The 23,458-nt window shown below is 35.7% G+C and overlaps 1 protein-coding gene across 1 annotated transcript; it reads left to right on the forward strand.

Moving 5' to 3' along the window:
- Window positions 1–18,554: 18,554 nt before the first annotated feature.
- Window positions 18,555–23,097, forward strand: LOC141587409 (UDP-glucose 4-epimerase GEPI48-like). Its single transcript, XM_074408894.1, has 9 exons — window positions 18,555–19,015; window positions 20,396–20,445; window positions 20,775–20,910; window positions 21,186–21,287; window positions 21,391–21,618; window positions 21,816–21,894; window positions 22,055–22,137; window positions 22,433–22,524; window positions 22,720–23,097. Exons 1-9 carry the CDS (start codon window positions 18,569–18,571, stop codon window positions 22,811–22,813), a joined length of 1,311 nt encoding a protein of 436 aa, XP_074264995.1. The 5' UTR covers window positions 18,555–18,568; the 3' UTR covers window positions 22,814–23,097.
- The last annotated feature ends 361 nt before the right edge of the window (window positions 23,098–23,458 follow it).

The raw sequence follows: 23,458 nt of genomic DNA on the forward strand, positions 1-23,458 counted from the left end.
ACACTAGCTCCTTATCAATGAAAAAATTGAAAACCTAAATTAAGAGATTTCAAAAATACACACAAAGTAAAAAGATTAATAAAAAAAAGTTGTAATCTCCCTCTAGTTTTCTCTCCCCCTTCTCTCTAAAAACAAAACCCTAAATCCTCCCCTTTTGCTTCCGCCGTTCTCCTCCTTCCTCCACCGCCACCCATCAACCCCTTACCATGTCGCCGGGGATGGGGTCTCTCAAGACCTTTCTCCGGCAACCCGTCTACTCTCTTCCGATTAATCCTCCTCCTCTTTCTTACCCACGCCCGGTCTGGATCGTACGGGCCTGCCCGTTTCTCTCGGTCTGCGTGGTGTATGTGGGCTGTTCGGGTCTTATCGGACGAGTTTGTTGAGGTGGTGTGGCAGGGTGGTGCTTGGATCTGGCGGTGTTGTGGGTTGGTAGGGAGGCGGTGGCTTCCGTTTTTTTCTCCTGTGTTCCGCTTTGTTTCTTTTATGTTTTTGTTTAATTTCCGCTTTCATTTTTGTTTCGTCTCTCTTTCTGAGGGCTCTGTCCCCGTCTATCGGTGGTGTCCTTCTTTCAGTTTGAGAGCTTTCGTTGCAGTTTTCTAATAAGTCAGCAGAAGATCGGCGTTGTTATAGATCGTTATATGGTTTTACATATTTTGTCCGATTCATGGCTACAATCAATCACGTCAGAAGAAATGTATACTCGTCAAGGAAGATTCGGAGACCCTCTTATGAATGAAAGCCTTTTGCGGCGAATCGATGATAGAGACTCTGTTGCAGTGTTTCATTCTTTGAACAAGAATTTATTTCCTGTGGTTGTAATCGATTTGTATCCTATTGAGCTTGGCATATGTTGTAGATGTCGTATGACTTTTTATTAATGATAATGATCTTTTCTCAAAAAAAAAAAAATTGAAAACCTAAGTTGATACATTTTTTTTATTTTTTCCTTAGTTTATCTTATTCCATTTTGAGTAGTAAACAGTTACTCACGTTAGCTCGTCAAGTTGTGTACTCCAACAAATCAACACGAGTTCTTTTTGCCGTAATTTTGCCTCATTCATACGCATCCTAAAAACCTTTTCAAAATGTCATACATCATAAAATTACTCCCAAACAAATACGCTTACGTATGATTCTTGACATAAAATTATAAAAAAGAAAGTGAATTTTGTTGAAATGGTTAATACTTTTAATCCCTTTAAAGTTTAAACCTTATTGAATCAACTATTAGAATAGATGGACCATGCCACTTACATTTATTCTTTGTGATAACCTTATTTTATTTGGAGAATCAATTTTGCAACAAGCCTAATATATCAAGAAGAACCTTGAAAGATTATGCAAAGCAAAGTGATGCCAAATCAAATGTGTTTTTCTGCAAGAATACAGAGGTGGATAGCATTGTTATGATCAATGAAGAACTTGGGGTTGAAGCAACGGAAGCTCTTTGTAAAGGTCTGTTACTTTTACCGGATCGTAACGCGCACCCTTCCCCAACATCTGGGCAATAAAGCAAGCAATAAAAGGTCTTCTATTAGTGAGGGATCGTCCACTAGCATGTTTCTCGTGACTCTATGTGTGTCGATAATCTTAGGCACGATTCTCAAAGGCGGCGCACGAAAGCAATAGAAGTAAGTAATACGATTATTGAAAGCAAGAGACAACTAATATCAAGCTTAAAGCAAGGAAGCGATTTTCATTGACTAGCACTCCCTATAAAGGCAAATTTGATAGTACGTGTCTAGTAGCAGGATACATTATAAGTGAAAAATAGCGATACATTTTCTAAAAGCCTAAAAATACATCTTAAACTAAAGATCTAGAGGTTCGACACGCATAAAGTATTCCTCGTAAACTGCTAGAAAGCGAAAAAATAAGTAAAAACCTTCTAAGAAGATTTATGTAACACTTCTACCACGTTCTTGGTATGTAAGCAGTTATTTCACGCTAGCTTGTTATGTGCGTGTAGTTAGCATACACGCGTATCCCAGAAACATTTTAAGAAAGTTACACATCCTAAGACTACTCCGCCATAAACACGCTTATGCATTTTTCTCAACATGTGAACTTTGTTGAAATAATTAACATTTTTAATCCACTAAATCTTTTAGAATTAGCTATTGGAAAAGCTGGACCATGCCTCCCACATTTATATTCGTTGTGGATGTATGACCTTATATTATTTGGAGAATCAACTTTGCAACAAGCTTTAATCTATCAAGAATAACATTGATAGATTATGCCAAGCAGGTTAATCAGCTGGTCAAAAAGTAAGTAATGCCAAATCAAATGTATTTTTTGATAGATGAACCAACTCAACCAAAACCTTAAGGTGATGGTTGAGGCCCAACTATTATAAATATTCCTATTATTTTTCTCCAATAATACAGAGGCGAAGCATTGTTATGATCAGTGAAGAACTTGGGATTGAAGCAACGAGAGCTTTGTGTCAAGGTCCGGTGCTTTTTCCGGATTGTGACGGGCACCCTTACTCGACACCAAGGCATAATGCATTCATCAAAGGGACTCGTGCTAGTGAGGGATCGCCCTCTAGCACACTTCTTGGGACTCGGAGTAGAGCAGAGCACGGATCGGATATCCGATCCAAAGTGCTAGTTCGGATCGAATATCCATATTAAAAATTCTTGGAGTAGATATCCATATCTAAACCAAATGTTTTGGATATCTAATGTTCGGATATCCAAAATAATCGGATTCGATACGGATACCCATCAAATATCCATATTCTAAAACTTACCTTAAAATTAAGTTTGAAACACGATCATACTTCTCGTCTTACATGATGATTTTCTTTAATATTCTTCAATGTTCTCGACATAAAATTTAAGTACCATTTACATATTTTTCTAATATTTTAAACTTTAATTAAGTTGTTGTATCAGATAAAATTGTATTTTCTCGAAATTATACTAAAACGCTATAGTTTCGGATCGGATCGGATATCCAAATATTTTCATTCTAATATCCATATCCAAACCAAAACCAAAGATTTCGAATAGGATATCCGATCCAAACTTAACTTTCGGATCAGATATCCAAAAATTCGGATCGAATTCGAATCGAATATTCGGATTGGATAATTAAATTTTTTGCTCAGCCCTAATTACTCGGCGTGTATCATCGGTAATTCTAGTCACAATTTTCAATGGCGGATATATAAAAGTAATAAAAGTAATGCGATTATTGAAAGCAATCAACAAGTAATATCAAGCTTAAAGGTAGGAAGCAGTTTTCATTGACTAACACTTCATATAGAGACAAATTTATAGTACATGTTGGGTAGCAGGAAACATTGAAAACGCAGAATAGCAAATCCTAAAAAATGTATTTTAAACGAAAGATATAACTTCAGATTCGACATGCAAGAAGTAATTTTCGAGTACTACTAGAAAGTAATAAAATAAAACGGAAGTGAAAATACATAAATGCATTAGATAATTTCTAAGGGTTGAAGTGAACAGTTCGCATGCACAGATTTTGCAGTGGTGTTTAAGACCTCGTGCAATCACGGGTTAAGGAATCGGGCATCCAATTTTGGACACCAAATTTATAAGCTTTATTGATGAAATTCAATACAAACATGGAAATATAATGCACTTGTACATATTTAAGGCCACCTCATTTGTTTAAGGTGCACCGGACCTCCATTTATTTCAAGACGCTCCTGAAATTTTCGCACTCTGGCTATGTATCTAAGCATGCCTACGGGGGGATGGACGGGTAAAAAGAGAAACATATCACAATATCGATCATGGCTAAATAAAGTTGAGAAGAGATTAACTTGTTGGAAATCAAAGGCTTTCTCGCTCGCAGGGAGTAACTCTTGTCCAGCCTACCTTGTCCACCATTCCATCTTTGCCATGTAAATTAAAAGATCACTTAGAATTTTCTGTGACGATATTGATAATAAAGTGAAGGAAATTCTTTTTTTTTTTTTGGGCAATAATAAAGAAAGGTTTCACACAGACACACAGTGCGTAGCCGACTCTCCGAGTCAGACTTTATTACGGAGTATTACATTATTTGTAAAATAAACTAAACTAAGAATGGGGTTAGCAAATAGAAAAGGCTTCTTGAAGGGACGATCCGAGTTTGTCAAATGAGCGAAAGCTTCTTTTCTCTTCTTTGTCAATTGGGCTTCGGAGGAGTACCTGCAACAAGACACAGTTACGCCTCGAGGACGTAGAGATTTACGGAAGAAAGACCTACTTGTAGAGCAAGTAGATACATTGTGTCTCGGGGATTCATCCCTGTGATTCTTCCTGGAGTTAATAATTCTCTTTGTCTCACTCACTTGTCGATTAGAAGGATACCTGCAAAAACTATGTGAGGGGTACTGCAAAGCCTACGTGTAGGCGAGGCACGTGACATGTTAAGGAATAGTATTCCTAATAGTATTAGTTTTCCTAAATATAGCTTTCCTAATATTGGCCCATGGTTGTAACTATATAAACGCTTCTCATGATCAATAATATTCACAACTTCCCTTTCATTATCTCTTAACATGGTATCAATAATAATACGAATTTGCGTGTGTTTCGCTGCCTATGTTTTGCCCATAATCAGAATACCCGTGGAGACAAGTTTGAAAAACGGGGACGGAAGTGTATTTTCGTAGGCTACCCCCATAATAAAAAGGGTTGGAAATTATACGATGTTGAAACTGGTTCCTACTTTGTTTCTCCTGACGTTGTTTTTCACGAGGACGTGTTTCCTTATACTGCGTTAACTACCTCCTCCCGTGATGATGAGCTCGACTTCGACACCCCGTTTAATGGCACGGCTGATGACACGGGTTCAGGTGCAAGGGGGGTCCTACGGGTCAGGGGGGGCCCACGGGACAGGGCGCGTCCTCGGACCCAGGCATGACTGATGGAGCCACGGGTTAGGGGGGTCCACTGGTGTGACAGAGCCCACGAGTTAGTCCACGGGTTTTTCCTCCACGGCTGCTGATACGAGTATCGATGAAATGGGTTGGGGTCGACGCCAGAAATTCCCAAATTCCCGCTTGAGTGGTTATGTCCTTGGCACCGCATGCACTCCTGATTCCTCGCACTCATGAAGTTCGGATTCGTCGTCTTCAGGTACACCTTATTCCTTGGCAAATTATATTGATTCTCATTCTTTTTCGGTAAAACATCGAGTTTTTCTTGCAGCCATTACTGAGAATGTTGAACCTCCTTCCTTTAAGGAAGCAATACGAGATGAGAAGTGGTGTGTTGCTATGAAAGATGAAATTGATGCTCTTGAACGCAATGAAACGTGGGAGTTCACGACTCTTCCAGCTGACAAAAAGGCCCTTGGCTGCCGTTGGGTGTATAAAATTAAATACCATTCTGAAGGTACCATTGAGCGATATAAAGCTCGTTTGGTTGTGTTTGGCAACCACCAGACTGAAGGATTGGATTATGGTGAAACTTTTGCGCCGGTTGTTAAGATGGTTACTATACGTGCTTTTCTCTCCGTTGCAGCTGTAAATAACTGGGAATTGCATCAAATGGACGTTCACAATGCTTTTTTGCATGGGGATTTGGATGAGGAAGTATACATGTGTCTTCCACCTGGTTTCGGTCGTGGGTGAGAGGGCATGGTTTGTCGCCTAAAGAAATCATTATATGGCTTGAAACAGGCACCGCGCTGCTGGTTTGCTAAATTAACCACGGCCCTTCGACACTATGGTTTTCGGCAATCTTATTCCGATTATTCCTTGTTTTCTTTCTCGCAAGATAAGGTACGATTATTTGTTCTTGTCTATGTTGATGACCTTGTTATTACGGGGAATAATGCTTCCGCTATCTCTGCCTTTAAAGACTATTTGGGGAGCTGTTTTCACATGAAAGATTTGGGCACTCTCAAGTATTTTCTTGGACTTGAAGTGGCCCGCAGTGCAGAAGGAATTTATTTGAGTCAACGGAAATATGCGTTGGACATTGTTTCTGAAACGGGACTGCTTGGTGCTAAGCCAGATGCCACGCCATTGGAGCAAAATCATCAGCTGGGTTTAGCGTGTGGTCCGGTTCTCGAAAACATCGAGTCCTATCGTCGTCTCGTTGGTAGGCTTGTTTATCTTGCAGTTACTCGTCCCGACTTGTCTTATGTGGTCCACATACTTTCTCGTTTCTTAAAGAACCACGGCAAGAGCATCATGACGCAGCCTTGCGCGTGGTACGATACTTGAAGGGTAGCCCCGGCCAAGGTATTTTGTTGCATTCTGCCAATGATTTTTCTATCTCCGGGTGGTGTGATTCTGATTATGCAGGATGCCCTTTGTCCCGTCGATCCACTACTGGATGGTTTGTTACTCTTGGGGGCTCCCCTATTTCTTGGAAGACGAAGAAACAGTCAACCGTCTCGCTCTCTTCGGCCGAGGCAGAATATCGGTCCATGGCCGCGGTTGTCTGTGAGTTGAAGTGGTTGAAAGGTTTGTTATCTTTCTTGGAGGTCCCTTTTCCTTTGCCTATGAAGCTATTTTGTGATAGTCAGTCTGCGATACATCTTGCTCAGAATCCGGTTTTTCATGAACGGACAAAGCACATTGAGATTGACTGTTATTTTGTTCGTGATGCGATTACAGAAGGTTTGATTGCTCCGGTTCATGTCTCGACGAACGAGCAGCTTGCTGATATTTTCACCAAAGCTTTGGGTGTGCAACAATTTTCTTATCTTCTCTCCAAGTTGGACATTCTTGATCTCCATGCTCCAGCTTGAGGGGGGTGTTAAGGAATAGTATTCCTAATAGTATTAGTTTTCCTAAATATAGCTTTCCTAATATTGGCCTATGGTTGTAACTATATAAACGCTTCTCATGATCAATAATATTCACAACTTCCCTTTCATTATCTCTTAACATGACAGTTTACCAAACGGAGGAATCTTGCATTTTTTAAAACTAGCTGAAAAAAGGAATGAAAATAAGATGACGATAATAAGATGACTATAAGTGAAGGAAATTCATTTGAGGTAGAAATATAAATAAACTAGGATTGAGTCTGGTGTCTTAAGATAATAAGATGACGATAAATTGTCTAAGAGTTGGCTCTATTCAATTCAATATATGACACATTTATGATTCATCAAATAAACGGAGCATCAAAACATTTGAGACCACCTTCTGCAAATTTATGTAGTCTAAAACATTACACGCATGATTCAAGCCTCCCCAAGAGTAATCTTGTGGAGTGTTTAATTATGATTTACGTCTATATATTCTAGAGTTCGAGTGTGTCATTCTCTTGTAGCTTATCTGATATACATATATAATTTGCAGCTTATCCCTTAGATTTGAGAATTTACCTAGTAGACACTAAAAATAGAGGCTATTGTTCCCTCTTTTCACAAAAGAAACAACATTACACACTCTAACTTAACAATAGGTCTTGATATAGACGGGTGGGGCGAACAGACGGGTAAAGACCTCTAATAAAATGGGTAGAAGGACAAGGTGGGGCACCCCCCATGTGCTTTTCACTTTATGACAAATGGTTATTTTGTGAGGGGAAATGGTATCCGTCTGTACGTATAGACGGATAGTTTCGTCTATAATGAGAATTTGTGCTAACTTAACTATCGATAATGACCTCTTGAAGATAACTTTGCGTGAACAAAAACGTCCTACGATAATTTTCCTATAAACTAAAATAAACCGCCCATCCTAAGTTGATTTTAGGCACGATTAACAGTATTCAGATATTATGAGCCTAAGATTGGTTAACATCGTTTTCATAATGATATAGGCCAAATACAATATCCAATCACCCGTTTCCACAAAAGTTAGGCCATTACACAATTAGTCAAAAGTGATGTCTATTAGTCTCATAAACACTGATTCGTGTCTAATGTCTAATTCATAATATGCGATGTGTAATTGTGTATAAGATTCGTTAAGGGGCCATATCTTAATTCTTGTTTTACTTGATCACAACCTTGTCATATTTGGTGAAAAGACGTCATACTTTTGTTATTTAAATTGTCGAGCAATCAATTACGATGAGCAACGCATGGTGCATGCTCTGTTTCTCGACTGTACGTAATGTGAAAATGTGTTGGCCCGTATGATGGTCCGACATCACATTTTATGAAGGTTCAACTATACATCAAGCAATATTAGTAGCAATAGTATTATGAAATGTCCAATAACCTCACATCAAATCACTCCATTTTAAAATGAAATTCGAAAAATCTAATTAAAAATTTCGAAAATCTCATCCGCAAGGGCAACGAGAGCCTCTGCTAGCCCCCCCTAACTTCACCACTGTCAATACTTAATTTTAGCAATTGTAAACACTATAAGCATTTATGTTTTAACTCTTTGAGCGTAATTAGGGACACCACTACATTACCTGTTTTTTTGTGTTTGTGTCTCGAGGTTTGTCTTGTTGCATGTAAGGCGGTGGTCCTGGGAGGTTTCGTTTGGTGAAATGGGTGCCTTTTGATGGTTTGTTGGTGTGTGCAAGGTGGTTGTGTTTTTCGGTCCGTTTCTGTGGTTTTCGTCGCGACAGGCTAGTGTGTGGTTTTGGTTGTTGGCTTGTGTGTCGGTGATGGGTGCGGGTCTGTGTTTTGTGTGGTCTCTTTTGGATGAGGGGTGTTTTGGATAGGTTCTGTTTGGGGTGGCAGTGGTGTTGGAGTGGTTGGATACGGTGGTTTTCAACCTGTATGTTGTCGTCTAATTTCCCTGTGGTTAATTTAATTGTCTCGCGTTTTCTTAATTCGTGGTTTGTGTGTTTTCTGTTTTTTCAATTAATAAAATCCTCGTTGTCCTCTTATTCACGGGTTAGTTAGGACGACTGGTAATTTGCATTGGATCTGTGTTGAGCCTAACACTCTGTTGTCTTCAGAGATGGTTTTGGTTAGGGGGATTTTCAAGTGGTTTTCTCCTTTAGTTCCCACCTATTTACTCGCTTTTCTTGGCTATGGGGTTTTGGTCAGCGGGGTTTGTGTTACAAAGTGTAGGAGTTTATACTCTCCTCTGGAGACAGATTTTTGTGGTCTGTTTTCCGCCTTTTCTTTCTACGTCCTTGGGGCGTAAGTGCACTTTGTTTTCTCTCGTTGGGTCAAGGGGCTCATTGGTTTCCAGATGAGGTGTATCACAGCCAAGGAGATGAATCTCCGAGACGCTTTCTTGGGTCTTGTTGTAGGTATTTCTCCGAAGCTGTTTTGTTTAAGACGAGTAAAAATGAGTTTATGGAGGCTAGTTGGTTTTCTGAGAAGATTTTCACAGCCAAGGAGATGAATCTCCGAGACCCTTTTTTGGGTTTTGTTGCAGGTATTTCTCTGAAGCTACATCAATCAAGACAAGCAAAGATGGGTGTCTTCCTTTGGCCAGCGTTGCTCATCCATTAGAGATTGGGGTGGATTTTGAGTTTGAAGAGCGTGTCCCGACTACCGTCGTACGCCATCAACACGACGTTGTTTACCAATGCAATTGTTACCATGCTTTAGTTTATGTTATTAGTAGTTCTATGGTGTTTTATGTTGTAGTTTATAGGTATGGTTTAGTGAGCCGTACCACTATAATGTAAAACTCTTTCTTTACAGCTGCCAAAAAAAAAAAAAAAGGAAATGGATTGTCCATCAGCATATAGCGTTTAATACGACAATTCAAAAACATTCATTCAATCATTCATTTGCGATAAAATGATGCTCCCTATCTCAATCAATTATTTACTTTTTTATTCTTTTGATAAGAGGTCTTTTAAGTAAAGGTTAGTAAATAATTACGATAGAATGAATACTTATATATTCACATAACATAAAGATAAAAATTGACTCACTCTAAAGTGAAATAGGTAATCAATAATCGAAACGGGAGAGTAATTTATGAAAAGTTGTTTTGATATTAGAGTAGGATTTTACTATGGAGGTCTCTATTGTTGTGAATACCCCTACTACGAGAATAAAAATTCTCTTAGTTTTCCCTCCAAAAAGCATCTAGCTAAATAAGGTAATAAATAAAATTTTTCTTTCATTACATTATTATTTTTTCATTGAAAATATTCTTATAAATAAACTCTAATTTTTTTAAATAAATTCATAATTATGGTTTTTTCATTAAAATAAAATAAAATTGATATTAAATTATAAAATATAAATTGCTAAATTTCTGAGTAATGCAATAATTATTACTGTAGAGAATAACACATGCTTACTATTAGCTTCGTGACAAAAAAAAAATTCACTAAAAAAAATTCACAACTTAAATAATTTTTTTTATTGGTTTTCCATTTCAATTTTTTTTTTTTCATATCAAAATACAATGGGGTGAACTGATAAATATTAATGAGGTGCACAATAACTTCTCTAAAGTGCTCAAACTTATATATGGAAACAAATTAGATTTTCATTATTAAACTAATTTTCCATTTAAATAATCTATACATAAAAACTCATGTATCTCCTATAATTAACTTCTTGACGAAAAAAGATTTTTTTTAAAAAAATAATTTGATGTAGTTAAAATATTTTCAAAAAAAACACAATTCATGGAATTATTCAATTCATTTGATTAATTTTAATATTAGTTAGTAAATTTTTATAAAAATTCGTGAGATATAAATCTAAAATTTATAACTAATACACTAAAAATTAAAAGGTCTATATTTACCGCGCAAAATGCGCGGGAACTACAATAGTTTGTTATTACTAGAACTAGCATATATTGATATCTATACATAGATAAATATAGATGCACAAATTCTCATTATAGACGGACATTATCCGTCTATACGTATAGACGGATACCATTTTTCCTCACAAAATACCCATTTGTTATAAAGTAGGAAGCACATGGTAGAGCTGATCAAATGGCCCAAGCCCATTGGCCCGACCCGATTTTTTGAAGGGCTTGGGCCTTTAGTTTTGGCCCCAAAAAGCCCATGGGCCGGCCTAAAAAGGCCCAAAATATTTTGGGGCCGGGTTTGGGCCAAGCATTTGGCCCAAATTTTGGCCCGGCCCGGTCCATATTTATTAATAATGAATATTTTTTCTAATAAAACCTATTAAAGTAGCGTTAAAGTTATAGGCATTATAGCCAACTCTTTACAAACTCAAGTATATTTTCTTAGGTTTATAAAACAAAGTATAAATAACATAAATCATATCTAAGAATGCATGATTAAGCATTCTAAAGTGGCGATTTTGTCATTATTTTATTTTAGATAGCAATTCATATGCATTTTATCATATTTTGTGCAATTTTATACACTATGTATGTTTTAAAAGTTGTAACTGAAGGTATTACGCTAATTATTTCCTAGGGTAAGTCGTAAATTTTAGGGCCTGAAAAAGCCCATTTAGGCCCAAAAGCCCGCATTAGCCCATAAGGGTCGGGTTAGGGCTTGCTAAATAAGCCCACACATCTGGCCCGACCCGACCCGGCCCACACAAATGGGTCGCTTTTGTTAGAAAGGCCCGGCCCAAGCCCGCATTAGCCCGGCCCATGATCACCTCTAGCACATGGGGGTGCCCCCACCTTGTTTTCCGTACCCATTTTATTAAAGGTCTTTACCCGTCAATACGCCCCATCCGTCTATACCAAGACCTATTGATATAGATGGGAGCAAGTTGTTTTGGTACTCAAATTGCAAATGAAATAAAGGGACGAGGAAAAAGTCAAAAGGAGAGGTGGATACGTGTAATTCGAAATTTGTATTCACAAGTCAGCAGTCAACACCAGAGAAGCAAAGTGCGTCGGCTAATCAGAGGATCCCGCGAGAAAATCAGTGACTCCATTTCAACAAACTTTCTTCCCACCCTTCCATGTGGCCTATCTGGATTTTTCCACATCTTTCTTCACTTTTCATAATTTTAGGCTCTGTTTGGTAAAATTAATTGAAAAGGTAGCTGAAATCTGAAAAGCTAGCTGAAAACTGAAAAGCTAACTGAAATTTGAAAAGCTAACTGATAAGATAGCTGGAAATTAGGAACCGATAAGTTAGCTGATTATATAAAAAAATGTTTGGCAAACTAACTGAAAAGGTAACTGATTTTAATGAAATGACGTAAAATGATATGATAATTACTTAGTGTGTGTTTGGCCTAGTTTGTAAAAGTGTTTTTGGCCTCAAAAACACTTTTTGGCCAAACACATAGTTTTCTAAAAGTTAAACAAAATTTCTTAAAAGCTAAAAATCCATATTTTTGCCCATAGAAATAGAAGCAACTATTTGTTGTTTCTGCTTTTGAAAAACACTTTTGAAAAATTAAGCTTGAAAAAACAAAAACTCATTTTTAAGAATCGAGGCCAAACATGCTCTTAATAGTATAAATTTAAGGGGTAAAAACGAAAAATCAAAATAAATCAGGTACCTGAAATCTCAAATGCTACTCTAGGTATCATTTCATTTCAGTTAGATTATTTGGTTAAATAAGTTACTAGCCAAACGCGTACAAAAAAATAAGGTACCTGAAATTTTGGTCAAATAAGCTACTTTGACCAAATCAGGTATCTGAAATGTCTTGTCAAACGGAGTCTTATTAATTCTTAATTAACCAATATAAACACTAAAATAGATACCTTAGTGTACTGTAAACTTGGTAAACAGGTCAATCTGGTTTGATACGTCTAGTCGATCGGTTTAGGTTATGTCACTTTTGAGCAAAGATTTTAGGTCAGATAAGTTTGTGGTAGAGTTATTTGGAGTTATGGTCATTTTTGGGTTTAGTATTATCAAGTTCCTTGTGGATATGGTTGCAGTAATAAACACTCGAGTCAGGTCATACTGGTTCGAGTCCATTCGGGTTATGGGTATCCGCTAGTCGTCATTTGCGGTGTTGGTTTTATACGGGTCAGGTTATTCGGGTCAAGTCAATTTTGAATAGTCTAGTCTACTCCCTTCACTATTCTTTATATAACGTCTTCATCTCATAAGATAAGCCTTTAATTTTATTTATCTAAACAAATACTTTAGAAAAATAAAATGAAAAATATGTTATTAGATTTGTCATGAAATTCGATTTTACAAGAGTATACACTTCATATTATTTGTTCATATATTTTTAGAAATATAAAAGAGAGAAATTAGTGTCCCCAAAAAAATGAGAATTACATACGTAAAATAATGGAGGTATAACAATATTACGAAGTATTTGAGCATTTCTCGTTTATTGAAAGAGTAACGGTTAAGGGTCTCTTCCTTTGAGCCTAATTTCAGTTTTTATAAGTTCACTTCATTTTTATATATATGAAAGTGTTAATTTACCCTCTCAACTTTGTTTAATGGTGAAATCAGACTCCTTAAGTTTCAATTATAGCAATCAAACCCCTTAACTTTAGTTAAAAGTGAAATTAAACTTCATTGTTTGATTTCTCATGAAATTCCACCAAATTCATTTTATAATCTAATTAGTCAATTATAAAATTCAATTTTTGTAAATTTACAAGTTTTATACAATATATAATTGTAATAGTGAGTGTTTTTTTTTGTTTTTTTTTTTCAATTGTTAGACAATTTATTATGAATGTAAAAATAGTTCATAAAATTTTATCATATTTTTATTTTGTTTATTATAGATGAATATAAATTATTATTTAGGTGGATAACTAATTTTAAAAAAATTAATAAAATTAAAATTAGTAATTTTTATGTGATATTAGTTGTATAATATAAAAGTAAAATAATTTTTTGTTGAGATAAAGTGAAACTTAAAAATCGGGGTTCAGTTTCACTTTTTGTTAAAGTTAGGGAGTTTGATTGCTATAATTAAAATTTAAGAGACCTAATTTCACCAATGAACAACGGTAAGGGGGCAAATTGTCAATTTCACATTTTTTTTATATGTTGTTTAGTTTAGTCTAAGGGGTGTTTGGTAAACGGCGGATTGGTGATTTTTTGGCATATTGAAGACATTTAGCACGTTTGATTTATCAATATGCTGTCTGGGGTGTTTGGTAACTAGCATATTGAAATAGTAGATTGAGGCGCAATCTACTATTTTACAATATGGTGCTCCCCCAACATATTTGATTAGTAGATTGGAAAAGATATAAATTGACATTTTTATCATTGGAAACATATCTTATTAATAAATGATTCATGTCCATAATTAGTCATTTTACAAAAAAATAAACAATCTGTTAAAGTGAAACCGCTGATTACCAAACACTGTTAACAACTCTGCTAATTATTATTTTTAGTCAAACCCGCTAATAAAATCTGTTAATTATAATCTGCTTTTACAATCTGTTTCTGTTAATATTAATCCGTCGTTTACCAAACAGGGCCTAAATCTATTAAGTTTAGTCCAGTTCAATTTGAAGCATTTCGGTCCAAGAAACGACGAATAAATCTCACCAAGACTCATAATAATTAGTCCATGGATAAATGCACATTTTTACTTTTAAGTACTCTCTCCGATCCACACCAAAGGTAATATAGGGGAAAATACAGTATTTAAGAAAATGTGGAAAAAGTAAGGGTAAAGAGGGAAAAAATAGGTGGACCATGTAATTGAGGGTTTAATTATAGGATAGTATGTGGGGGTATGTAATGACATTTTGTGTAAATATGAAATGAGTATAAGGATAATTTGGTAATGTTGTGGTCCAAATAAGGTATGTTACCTTTGGTGTGGATCGTCCGTTTTAGGTAAGTGTTACCTTTGGTGTGGATCGGAGAGAGTTTGTTTTAATAAATTAAAATATATTTTTAGTAAATGTAGAAATAACAATGATGATATAGTATATACTCCATCCGTTCCGGTTAATAATTATCTATTTTCATTTTGGGGTTTATTATTGAATAGTTATATATTTCCATTTTTGACCTTTTTGTGGGTCATTTCTCATATGCATATGGGGTTAAGTAATTTGTGTGGTCCAAATTCACCCTTATTTGTTTTCTTTATTTTTGTGACAAAACCAACAAATAACTATTGATCGAGACCGAGGGAATAACATTTTAAATACAAAACATTGTTGCATAAATGACGAGATTATTTAGGGCTTGTTTGGTTACCCCCTTAAAATTCATGTGAGTTGAAAAATCCCATGAATTAGAAAAGCGGGACTTGTTTGGTTGCCCACTTTTTAACAAAATGTGTGAATTTAATTTTCCAAGGAGTTGGAAACTCCTCCACAGTGGGAGGAGTTCAATTACCTAGCTTCCCCTAGGCAATTGCAAACTCTTGTGGAATTAAATTCCTGTATAGGCAACCAAACGGGTTTGCTAAAATCACATGAATTTCATGTGAGAACTTAATTCCCATGATTTCAGTATTCCTATGGAGTTAGATTGCAACGGGCAACCAAACAAGCACTTAATATATACGGGTTTTTTGTGATGTTAAGGTATTTGGCAACACAAGTAGTACGTGAAAACATTTTTTTTTTGGTGACGACTGACGAGGGAACCCGCAGTCGCTATTACCCGAAGGTGACAGGCCGAAATCTATTAGTAGGCTCGAAGGTTATTAGGCACGGACTCACGCCAAGAATGCTCCACAAGATTTTGCTCTTGGAAAGGCTTGAATCTGGCTCACCTGAGAATTTCACCCAAGTTTTAACCATTAGATTTCACCCTTGCGGGCAAGAGCTAATACTTAAATCAAGGAACTTGTAACTTTAAAATTAAAGATACATATCCGCATTATGCATAGCATATACGACTATATGAATATGGACTTATATTGAGTGAAGCATCAGATTCGACCTAATTAATATGACATAAACAATAGAAATAAATATTCCCACCAATAAAATCTATTAGTAACATTTACTTTTGGGTGGTTTTTAAGACCACACTTTAACCGTGTTTTTCATCGACCATACATGATTTTTATTTACAAAAAAAATATGATTTAATGCGTAATAAATCTAAATACTTTAGTTGTATTTCAAATCTCATACTTTTCTTATATTTAAGGTTAAATTTACGAAATTTGACCTCCAAAACATAAATATAACCAATGGATTGAATATTTGAATTTGAGGGAGTATTAAAAAAAGGAAAGAGAGAGATGGAATACAAACTTATTGGGTGAAGGATCAAGTTCGATACAATAAAACATATAACCAATAGAAATAAATATACTCCTCCCGTTTAGGTCAATTGTTGTTAAAGAGGAGGGAGCCAATTACTAAATGACAAGTGAACCAAAATTTGTGTGTGAGTGATAAAATTGTTCATCAAGTTACTAAATTTCGTTTACGTCAATTAATAAATTCCGTTTAGCCCAATTACTAAATGACAAGTGAACCAAAAATTATGTGAGTGATAAATTGTTCATCAAATTACTAAATTTCATTTAGATCAAAGAGGAGGTAGCCAATTACTAAATTTCGTTTAGGTCAATTACTAAATTCCGTTTAGGTCAATTGTTGCCGAACGTCTAGATCTCACGTGGACCATGGGTCACACGTAGGATCCAAACGTGATTCCATGGTCACACGTTGGATCTCAATGTGGAGCCATGGTCACACGTTGGGATTCATTGTGCTGCCATGGTCACACGTTGGGGTTCATTGTCTGGTCCATGGTCGTACGCTTAGTCTTAGTAATTGGTCCATGGGTTTGCACAATGTCATATTTTACGCAAAGAACTCGCAATGTTTACTACAATTAAGTAAGTACGTGTCTTAAATCAACTAACGAATAGATTTAACGATGCGCACATAAATGAAAATTAACAAAAATGAAGCGATTATGTTGTTTACGTACCGATGATTCGGATTCCGTCATGCTAATTAATCTCAGTTCGGATCCTCTGTCCCATTTTCGTGTCTCATCTTGTGTCCCACTATCTCTCCATTCGACACATAAGCAATAAATATTAAAAATAAGTATGTAGATATTATCAGCGGATGAGATGTCAGCATATTAAGGCAATGAGACACAAGATGGGACACGATAATGAGACAGAGGATCCGGACTGAATTAATCTTGTTAACTGTTGTTGTCGGTTTTTTTTTAATTTAGTTGGTTTTTTGTGGAATTAGAGAGATTTTTTTAGAGAGATAAATAAGAGTAATGTATAAAGAACATTATCGTCGAAAACGTCAACGATAAAGCCTCTTAAATTATTACGGAAAACATGAAGATTGACATGCATGGAAAACGGGTGTTTGACTAGACAACTATTTTATTTCGTTTGACTTTGTTCTAGGATCGCATTGAAATAAAAGTTTCACCCGTCTACGCCTCTACGGCTCTACTCCTCGATGTTGTTCTATTTCATTATCACAAAGCATCTTTAATATACTTTTCATCATAAAAAAACAAAGCATCTTAGATATACTGTTCATCATAAAAATATACTCCGTACCTTACTATGGAGTACAAATGTACACAATAACTTACTTAACATTTTAACTAAAACAACAAAAATACAAATATACTTGTCAACATGATGTTGTAAATCAGTAAAATAAATACGGAATGAGTTAGCTTTATGATTTACATTGGTTTCAATTGTAACGTTTTTAGTTTGAAATCCAAGTAATATGCAATGGATAAGCTTATTAGTTCAAGAGGATCAACTCATTAGCAAACATTTGTGATCTATTGTTAAATGATGTAAATATCTTACTAATGTTGTAGATTGGGTGGTTAAAGTCGATCATTGTTATATAGATAAGGTCAATCGAGTTAGTGATTGACTCGTTAATTGGAGGGTTGATGCTTCTACTTTTATTACCGTCTTGGACTATTCACCATTAAGGCTCTGTTTGGTAAAATTAACTGAAAAGGTACCTAAAAACTGAAAAGGTAGCTGATAAGATAGCTAAAAATTAGGAGCTGATAAGGTAGTTGATTAGGTAAAATTACATTTGACAAACTAACTGAAAAAGGTAGCTTATTTAGGTAAAATGACGTAAAAGGATATAATAATTATTTAATATTATAAATTGAAGGGGTAATAATGGAATTTAAACCGAGATCAGGTGCCTGAAATCTCAAATGTTACCTTGGGTAACATTTTATTTCAGGTAGCTTATTTGTGCAAATAAGTTATTTGTCAAACACTTAATCAGGTAGCTGAAATTTTGGTCAAATAAGCTACTTTGGTTAAATAAGGTACTTGAAGTGTCGTGTCAAACAAGCCTAAATCTTTGTCGTATTCGTAGCTAAGAGTCTAAGATGCTTATAAAGTTGCTATTCCCGTCTAATAACTATCACAATCTGAGTAACAAAAAGAATAACCTAAAATAATGCATAGTAATTTGAATTTTAATCTAACTCCGTGTGTTCCTCATAATTAATAGATTTTGTATAATTTATTTATTATATAAATATAGCAAAAATTATATAAGATGACATATAATATACGGAGTACTATTTCACGTTCATCTTTCCTCTATTGTTTGAAATTCAGACCATTATATCATTCAACAATTTAATCCAAAATAGTAGAAGGGAGGTGAATTTTTCTTTTTAATCTTTATAATAAATACAGTATATAGAAAAATAAATGAACAAAACGGATCCTCTACGAAATTAATACGAAGTATTATCAAGCATTGATAAAAATACGGAGTAACTTTATAGCAGTCGAAGTTACAATAACACATTGGGATCCAAATTCCAAAAGGAAAATAGCTGCACCTTTGCGGAGAATGTTCCCTTCCTTTCCCTCCTTAAATATTATACACACCCATTTTCCCTCCCTATCTCTCTTAATAACTACCTTCCCTTTCTCTCTCTTCCGAAACTCTCGCTTCTTCCGTTTCCTATTATTATTATTTTTCCAATTAAATCAAACACATAAATTAAATATAAATATAAATATATATACTTACGTTGCATATTATTTATTTAAATATTATTGTTTTCACAAAAAAGAAAAAACCAACAGCACCGAGGAATTCTCTGTTTTGGTTATGTCGAAGAATATTCTGGTGACCGGCGGTGCCGGTTATATTGGCAGTCACACCGCTCTTCAACTTTTACACGGCGGTTACAACGTCGTCGTTTTGGACAACCTCGACAATTCTTCCGAAACTGCCCTTCAACGTGTTAAGGAACTCGCCGGTGATCTCTCCAAAAACCTTTCTTTCCACAAGGTCGTTTTCGTTATTTCATTTGATTTTTCCGTTTCTTATTTTAATCAATTCCTATTTAATGTATATATTTATGTTTATTAATTGTATAGTATGAGTCGGTGGATCGTGGTAAATTCAAAATAATACACAAATGGAATTACAATTATTAATCCGAAATATGACCACTTTATGATTAAAGAACAACATTTTATCATAAAAATTGCCAAGTTTCTCCGTCACAAATGAGAATTGGTGAATTTTAATTCGTACGCCTATATTAGTTAAATAGGGGGATTAAGGAGGGGGGTAGTTACGGTTAGTGGTAGGATGATGTGAAAACAATAATAGTAGTCAGTTGAGGTGAGAAGAAAGAAAGCATGTGGGTATCTTGTGATAGTTGTGACTTGTTAATATCAATGATTATACTCACGTTCTTTGCTCGTCTGCCTTTGTCTTACTTTTCGACCTGCCCAATTTATTCTTCGCATTTGTTCCCTTTGAAATTTTACGGGCCCGATCGATTCTCTGCGTTTGCTTTTGGTCACATGAGAGTGAAAAATAACTTTTATAAATCTAAAGTCTAAAGTGGAAACGTAAAGAAATGACTAAGATCAGATACGAGTATACGATGAGGAAAACATTATAAAGTAGGAGTAATAATTTTGTATGTTGCTAGTATTTGTGGGTTCAATCACGCTGGAGTACTTCATTTTTTCAGCTTTAGAAGATTCCAAAGTCGGACGTTAGCTCAATTTGGTTGTCTATGTGCGCGTGCGAGTTTTAATGAATTGAATATAGGACTGTTTTTTGGAAAAGACTGTTGTTTATTTTTCAGCTTTAGTAGATTCCAAAATGCTAGTGTTTATTTTTTGCGAAATTGAAGGAAAATAAGTACTCCATCCGTTGGAATATCATAACAAACTGAATTGGTTACGGTTCGTTAACAAATTTGCCTCTTCGGGCACATTGGAATTAATTGCATCTTGTTTGCTGTTATAAATGGAGGGCTTTGAGTTGGATTAAAATCTTGTGGTAATATCTTGTTTGCTGTTATAAATGATCGAATATAGCCAACTGGGACTTCATTATTAATACTTTCGAGCAAATTTTTACGAGTTCACTTGGAGCTTGTATAAAGTAGATTTGATGAACTAGTCCTTAAATTTGTATCCTTTGACGTATTTGGTTGGTTGAGTGTTTAGTTGTACTTGTATCAACAAAGTCGGTACCTGCTAATTGAAGTAAAGCTCCCAAAGATTGTTGACTGTTTCGATACGTAGCAATAAATAATACGGAGTACTCTTGAGTCATAAAATTATTGTTGGAGTAGCCTTCATATCCTTATCCTTATAATTTGTTAATAGCGACATTTCTGATTGTGACGTATACTTCCTTCTACAGGCAGATCTCCGGGACAAAGCAGCAATTGAAAAAATATTTTCTTCAACCAAGTGAGGACTTATTCTTTACAGTTTTTTATATGCAGCATCCCATTTAATACAATTTACGTGATCGACGAGGTTTATGGTTTACATAACACCTTATGAGATTATTAAAATGAAATTGGCCCATATCAATTTAATAATATGAGTGTAGGCCATTTTAAATGATAGCAGTCTAATAACCATTTATGTGTGATTTTGTGCCGAAAACATTATAAATATATTTCCTACTGAATGGTTTTTGTTCATTATTCCCGGCCTGATGGCATTTTGTTTGGTCAAATTTTGTCTTACACGGTTTCTTATTAATTATGTTGTCGCTGTTCTTTCGGTTCTAGATTTGATGCTGTCATTCACTTTGCTGGATTGAAAGCTGTCGGTGAGAGCGTACAAAAACCATTGCTGTACTACAATAACAACATTATCGGAACAATTAATCTACTTGAAGTGATGTCAGCTCACCGTTGCAAAATGGTCAGTCTTCTTTTTATCTCAGTTTCATATATGCCCATAGAGTGCATTTACATAGGCCTGTTGAGTGTTGACTTGCCTAGCTGAGCTCCGGATTTCAGATTTCGATTATGTTTTTAGCTACAGCCTCAACTTTGATTTGTTATACTCCGTAGCATTTATGTTTATGTACCTAATTATAGCATTAATATTTTTGTACTTAATCACAGCACAATTTTTGTCACAGGAGCTACCATAATCTGATACATTGCGATTTTTTGTCTCTGAATATGTTTCAGCTAGTCTTTTCATCATCTGCAACAGTGTATGGTTGGCCTAAAGAGGTCCCTTGTACGGAGGAATTCCCGTTATCGGCAGCAAATCCGTATGGAAGGACCAAGGTGTGCTAGTGCTACCATTAAGTTCTCTGGTTTGCCAATTTCTAATGTCTTATCTTTTCTTGGTGGTTATCTGTTGGCTTAAGTTATAATTGTTTTTTTTCAGCTTTTTATTGAAGAAATATGCCGTGATGTCCAGCAATCTGATGGTGAATGGAAAATTATTCTCCTGAGATATTTTAATCCAGTTGGTGCACACCCCAGCGGTCATATTGGTGAGGATCCACGCGGAATCCCAAACAATCTCATGCCCTTTGTACAGCAAGTGGCCGTTGGCAGGAGACCACATTTGACAGTGTATGGAACTGATTATAAAACTAAAGATGGCACCGGGGTATGTCGTGCATACATTTCTGTTCACATTATTACCTAGCCCGCAATCTCTTGCAATATGCTCTGACCTTGTGTTGTAGTTTTTGTTTTGGTTCATCTTTATTGGATATAGATGTTCATTCGTTCTAGTGCGTATTTTTAGTTTTCGCTGGCATATTTGATAATATGCTGAAATGGTAACAACGTAACGTCTTTCAGGTGCGAGACTACATTCATGTGGTTGATTTAGCTGATGGACACATTGCAGCATTGAATAAGCTATTTGATCCTAAAATTGGTCAGTATACATCAAAATTCCCTCAAATTACACTGTTGTTTTGTTGGACTCCTTTATTACTGTATCTCTTCATTCACCCTGAAAGTTATTAAAAATAATTTCAATTTTCTTTTGAGCAATAGGCAATCGTGCCCTACTAACATGGTCCATATACTTTCAGGCTGTGAAGTTTATAACTTGGGAACTGGTAAGGGTACAACAGTCCTTGAGATGGTCACTGCATTTGAGAAAGCTTCTGGAAAGGTACTAACAGCTCAAGCGTTTTGATTATTTTAAGTGTCATGTTTCTTTCTCTGTATTATTTAAAAATAGAGCAGGCGTTTCTTAATTTTCTCTGGCGCTGTGAGTTGCCTTCGTCCACCCATAAAACTATGACATTTGCTCATTTTAAGTCTTAAAAGGCATTTTTCACTTTTTTGTTATATATGAGCGTTTGTGACTGAGCAACTTCACATACACAGTGTCTAGTTCAAATCTGTCGCTGTTTGTCTATTATTGACTTTGACAATTTGTGATTAACTATTAGTTATCATCACAGAAAATTCCTCTTGTAATGGCTGCACGACGTCCTGGTGATGCTGAGGTTGTATATGCCTCAACCGAGAAAGCAGAGCGGGAACTGAACTGGAAGTAAGTCCTACTCTGAACTGACCCATCTCTATTGATTTTGGTCAACATTATGTTCTCTCCCACTTTTTTAGTCGTGTTGATTTGAGCTAGTTTTAACATGGGTTCGAACTCAGTCACATTTTTCTCAAAACCTTGAAATGTGATGCTACTCGAAGCCTATTGTAAGATTCATGACTCGACAATATATTTTTACAGGGCCAAGTATGGAGTAGACGAGATGTGTCGTGATCAGTGGAATTGGGCGAGCAAGAACCCGTATGGTTATGGGTCACCAGATGACAAAGAATGATGGATTCATTAGCCCAGATTATAATAATATACTTAAATTAATTAATGTACAATCTGCAACCTTCTTGCCACGCCTCCGTGACCACCTCCAAGTTCCGAGCAGCCTAATATATTAAATTACGTTAGGAATATATAGTTTGAAATAATAATGCAGAGGAATATGAAGCTGATTTATGAAGCATATATTCTTTAGTGTAAATGGGTTCTGGATGTTTTGTAACTATACATACATATAGATCACAATTTTTTAATAAGGGTAAAAGGATTTTGTATTCAGAGAATCAATTATTTTGCATGTGATTTCGCGTCGGTTGAATATGCAACAGCTCTTATGTGCCAAGTTTATCATAAGTTTTGTCAGCTGGAAAGTGCAATACTTGCACATTTCAGACATGTCTAAAGCAAAGCATCGACAACCCGTAAATCTCTCAGCGAGAGAGTGGCTGTTTACAGCGGCTTGTAAAAGGAGTTGTTTTGCATGCGATTGAAGAAGATATGGTGTCGAATTGTCGAGCTACAGGCTACAGCAGAAAGAGGATTATAGCTAGTTTATGGTTTATGTTCGATTTTTGGGATGTAACAATTGGTTTCAGATATGAATACCCGTGTGCTCCCATGCTTTGTTTATTATTATTTAGGCAGATAA

The sequence above is a fragment of the Silene latifolia genome, chromosome 6, assembly GCF_048544455.1.
Source record: "Silene latifolia isolate original U9 population chromosome 6, ASM4854445v1, whole genome shotgun sequence".
NCBI classification, from domain to species: Eukaryota; Viridiplantae; Streptophyta; class Magnoliopsida; order Caryophyllales; family Caryophyllaceae; genus Silene; species Silene latifolia.

Coding starts and splice junctions, on each gene's coding strand:
- LOC141587409 (XM_074408894.1), top strand. CDS start 18,569: ATGTTCCCTTCCTTTCCCTCCTTAAATATTATACACACCCATTTTCCC. Junction 20,446..20,774: donor AAAATATTTTCTTCAACCAA/GTGAGGACTTAT, acceptor TTTCGGTTCTAG/ATTTGATGCTGTCATTCACT. Junction 21,288..21,390: donor ATCCGTATGGAAGGACCAAG/GTGTGCTAGTGC, acceptor GTTTTTTTTCAG/CTTTTTATTGAAGAAATATG.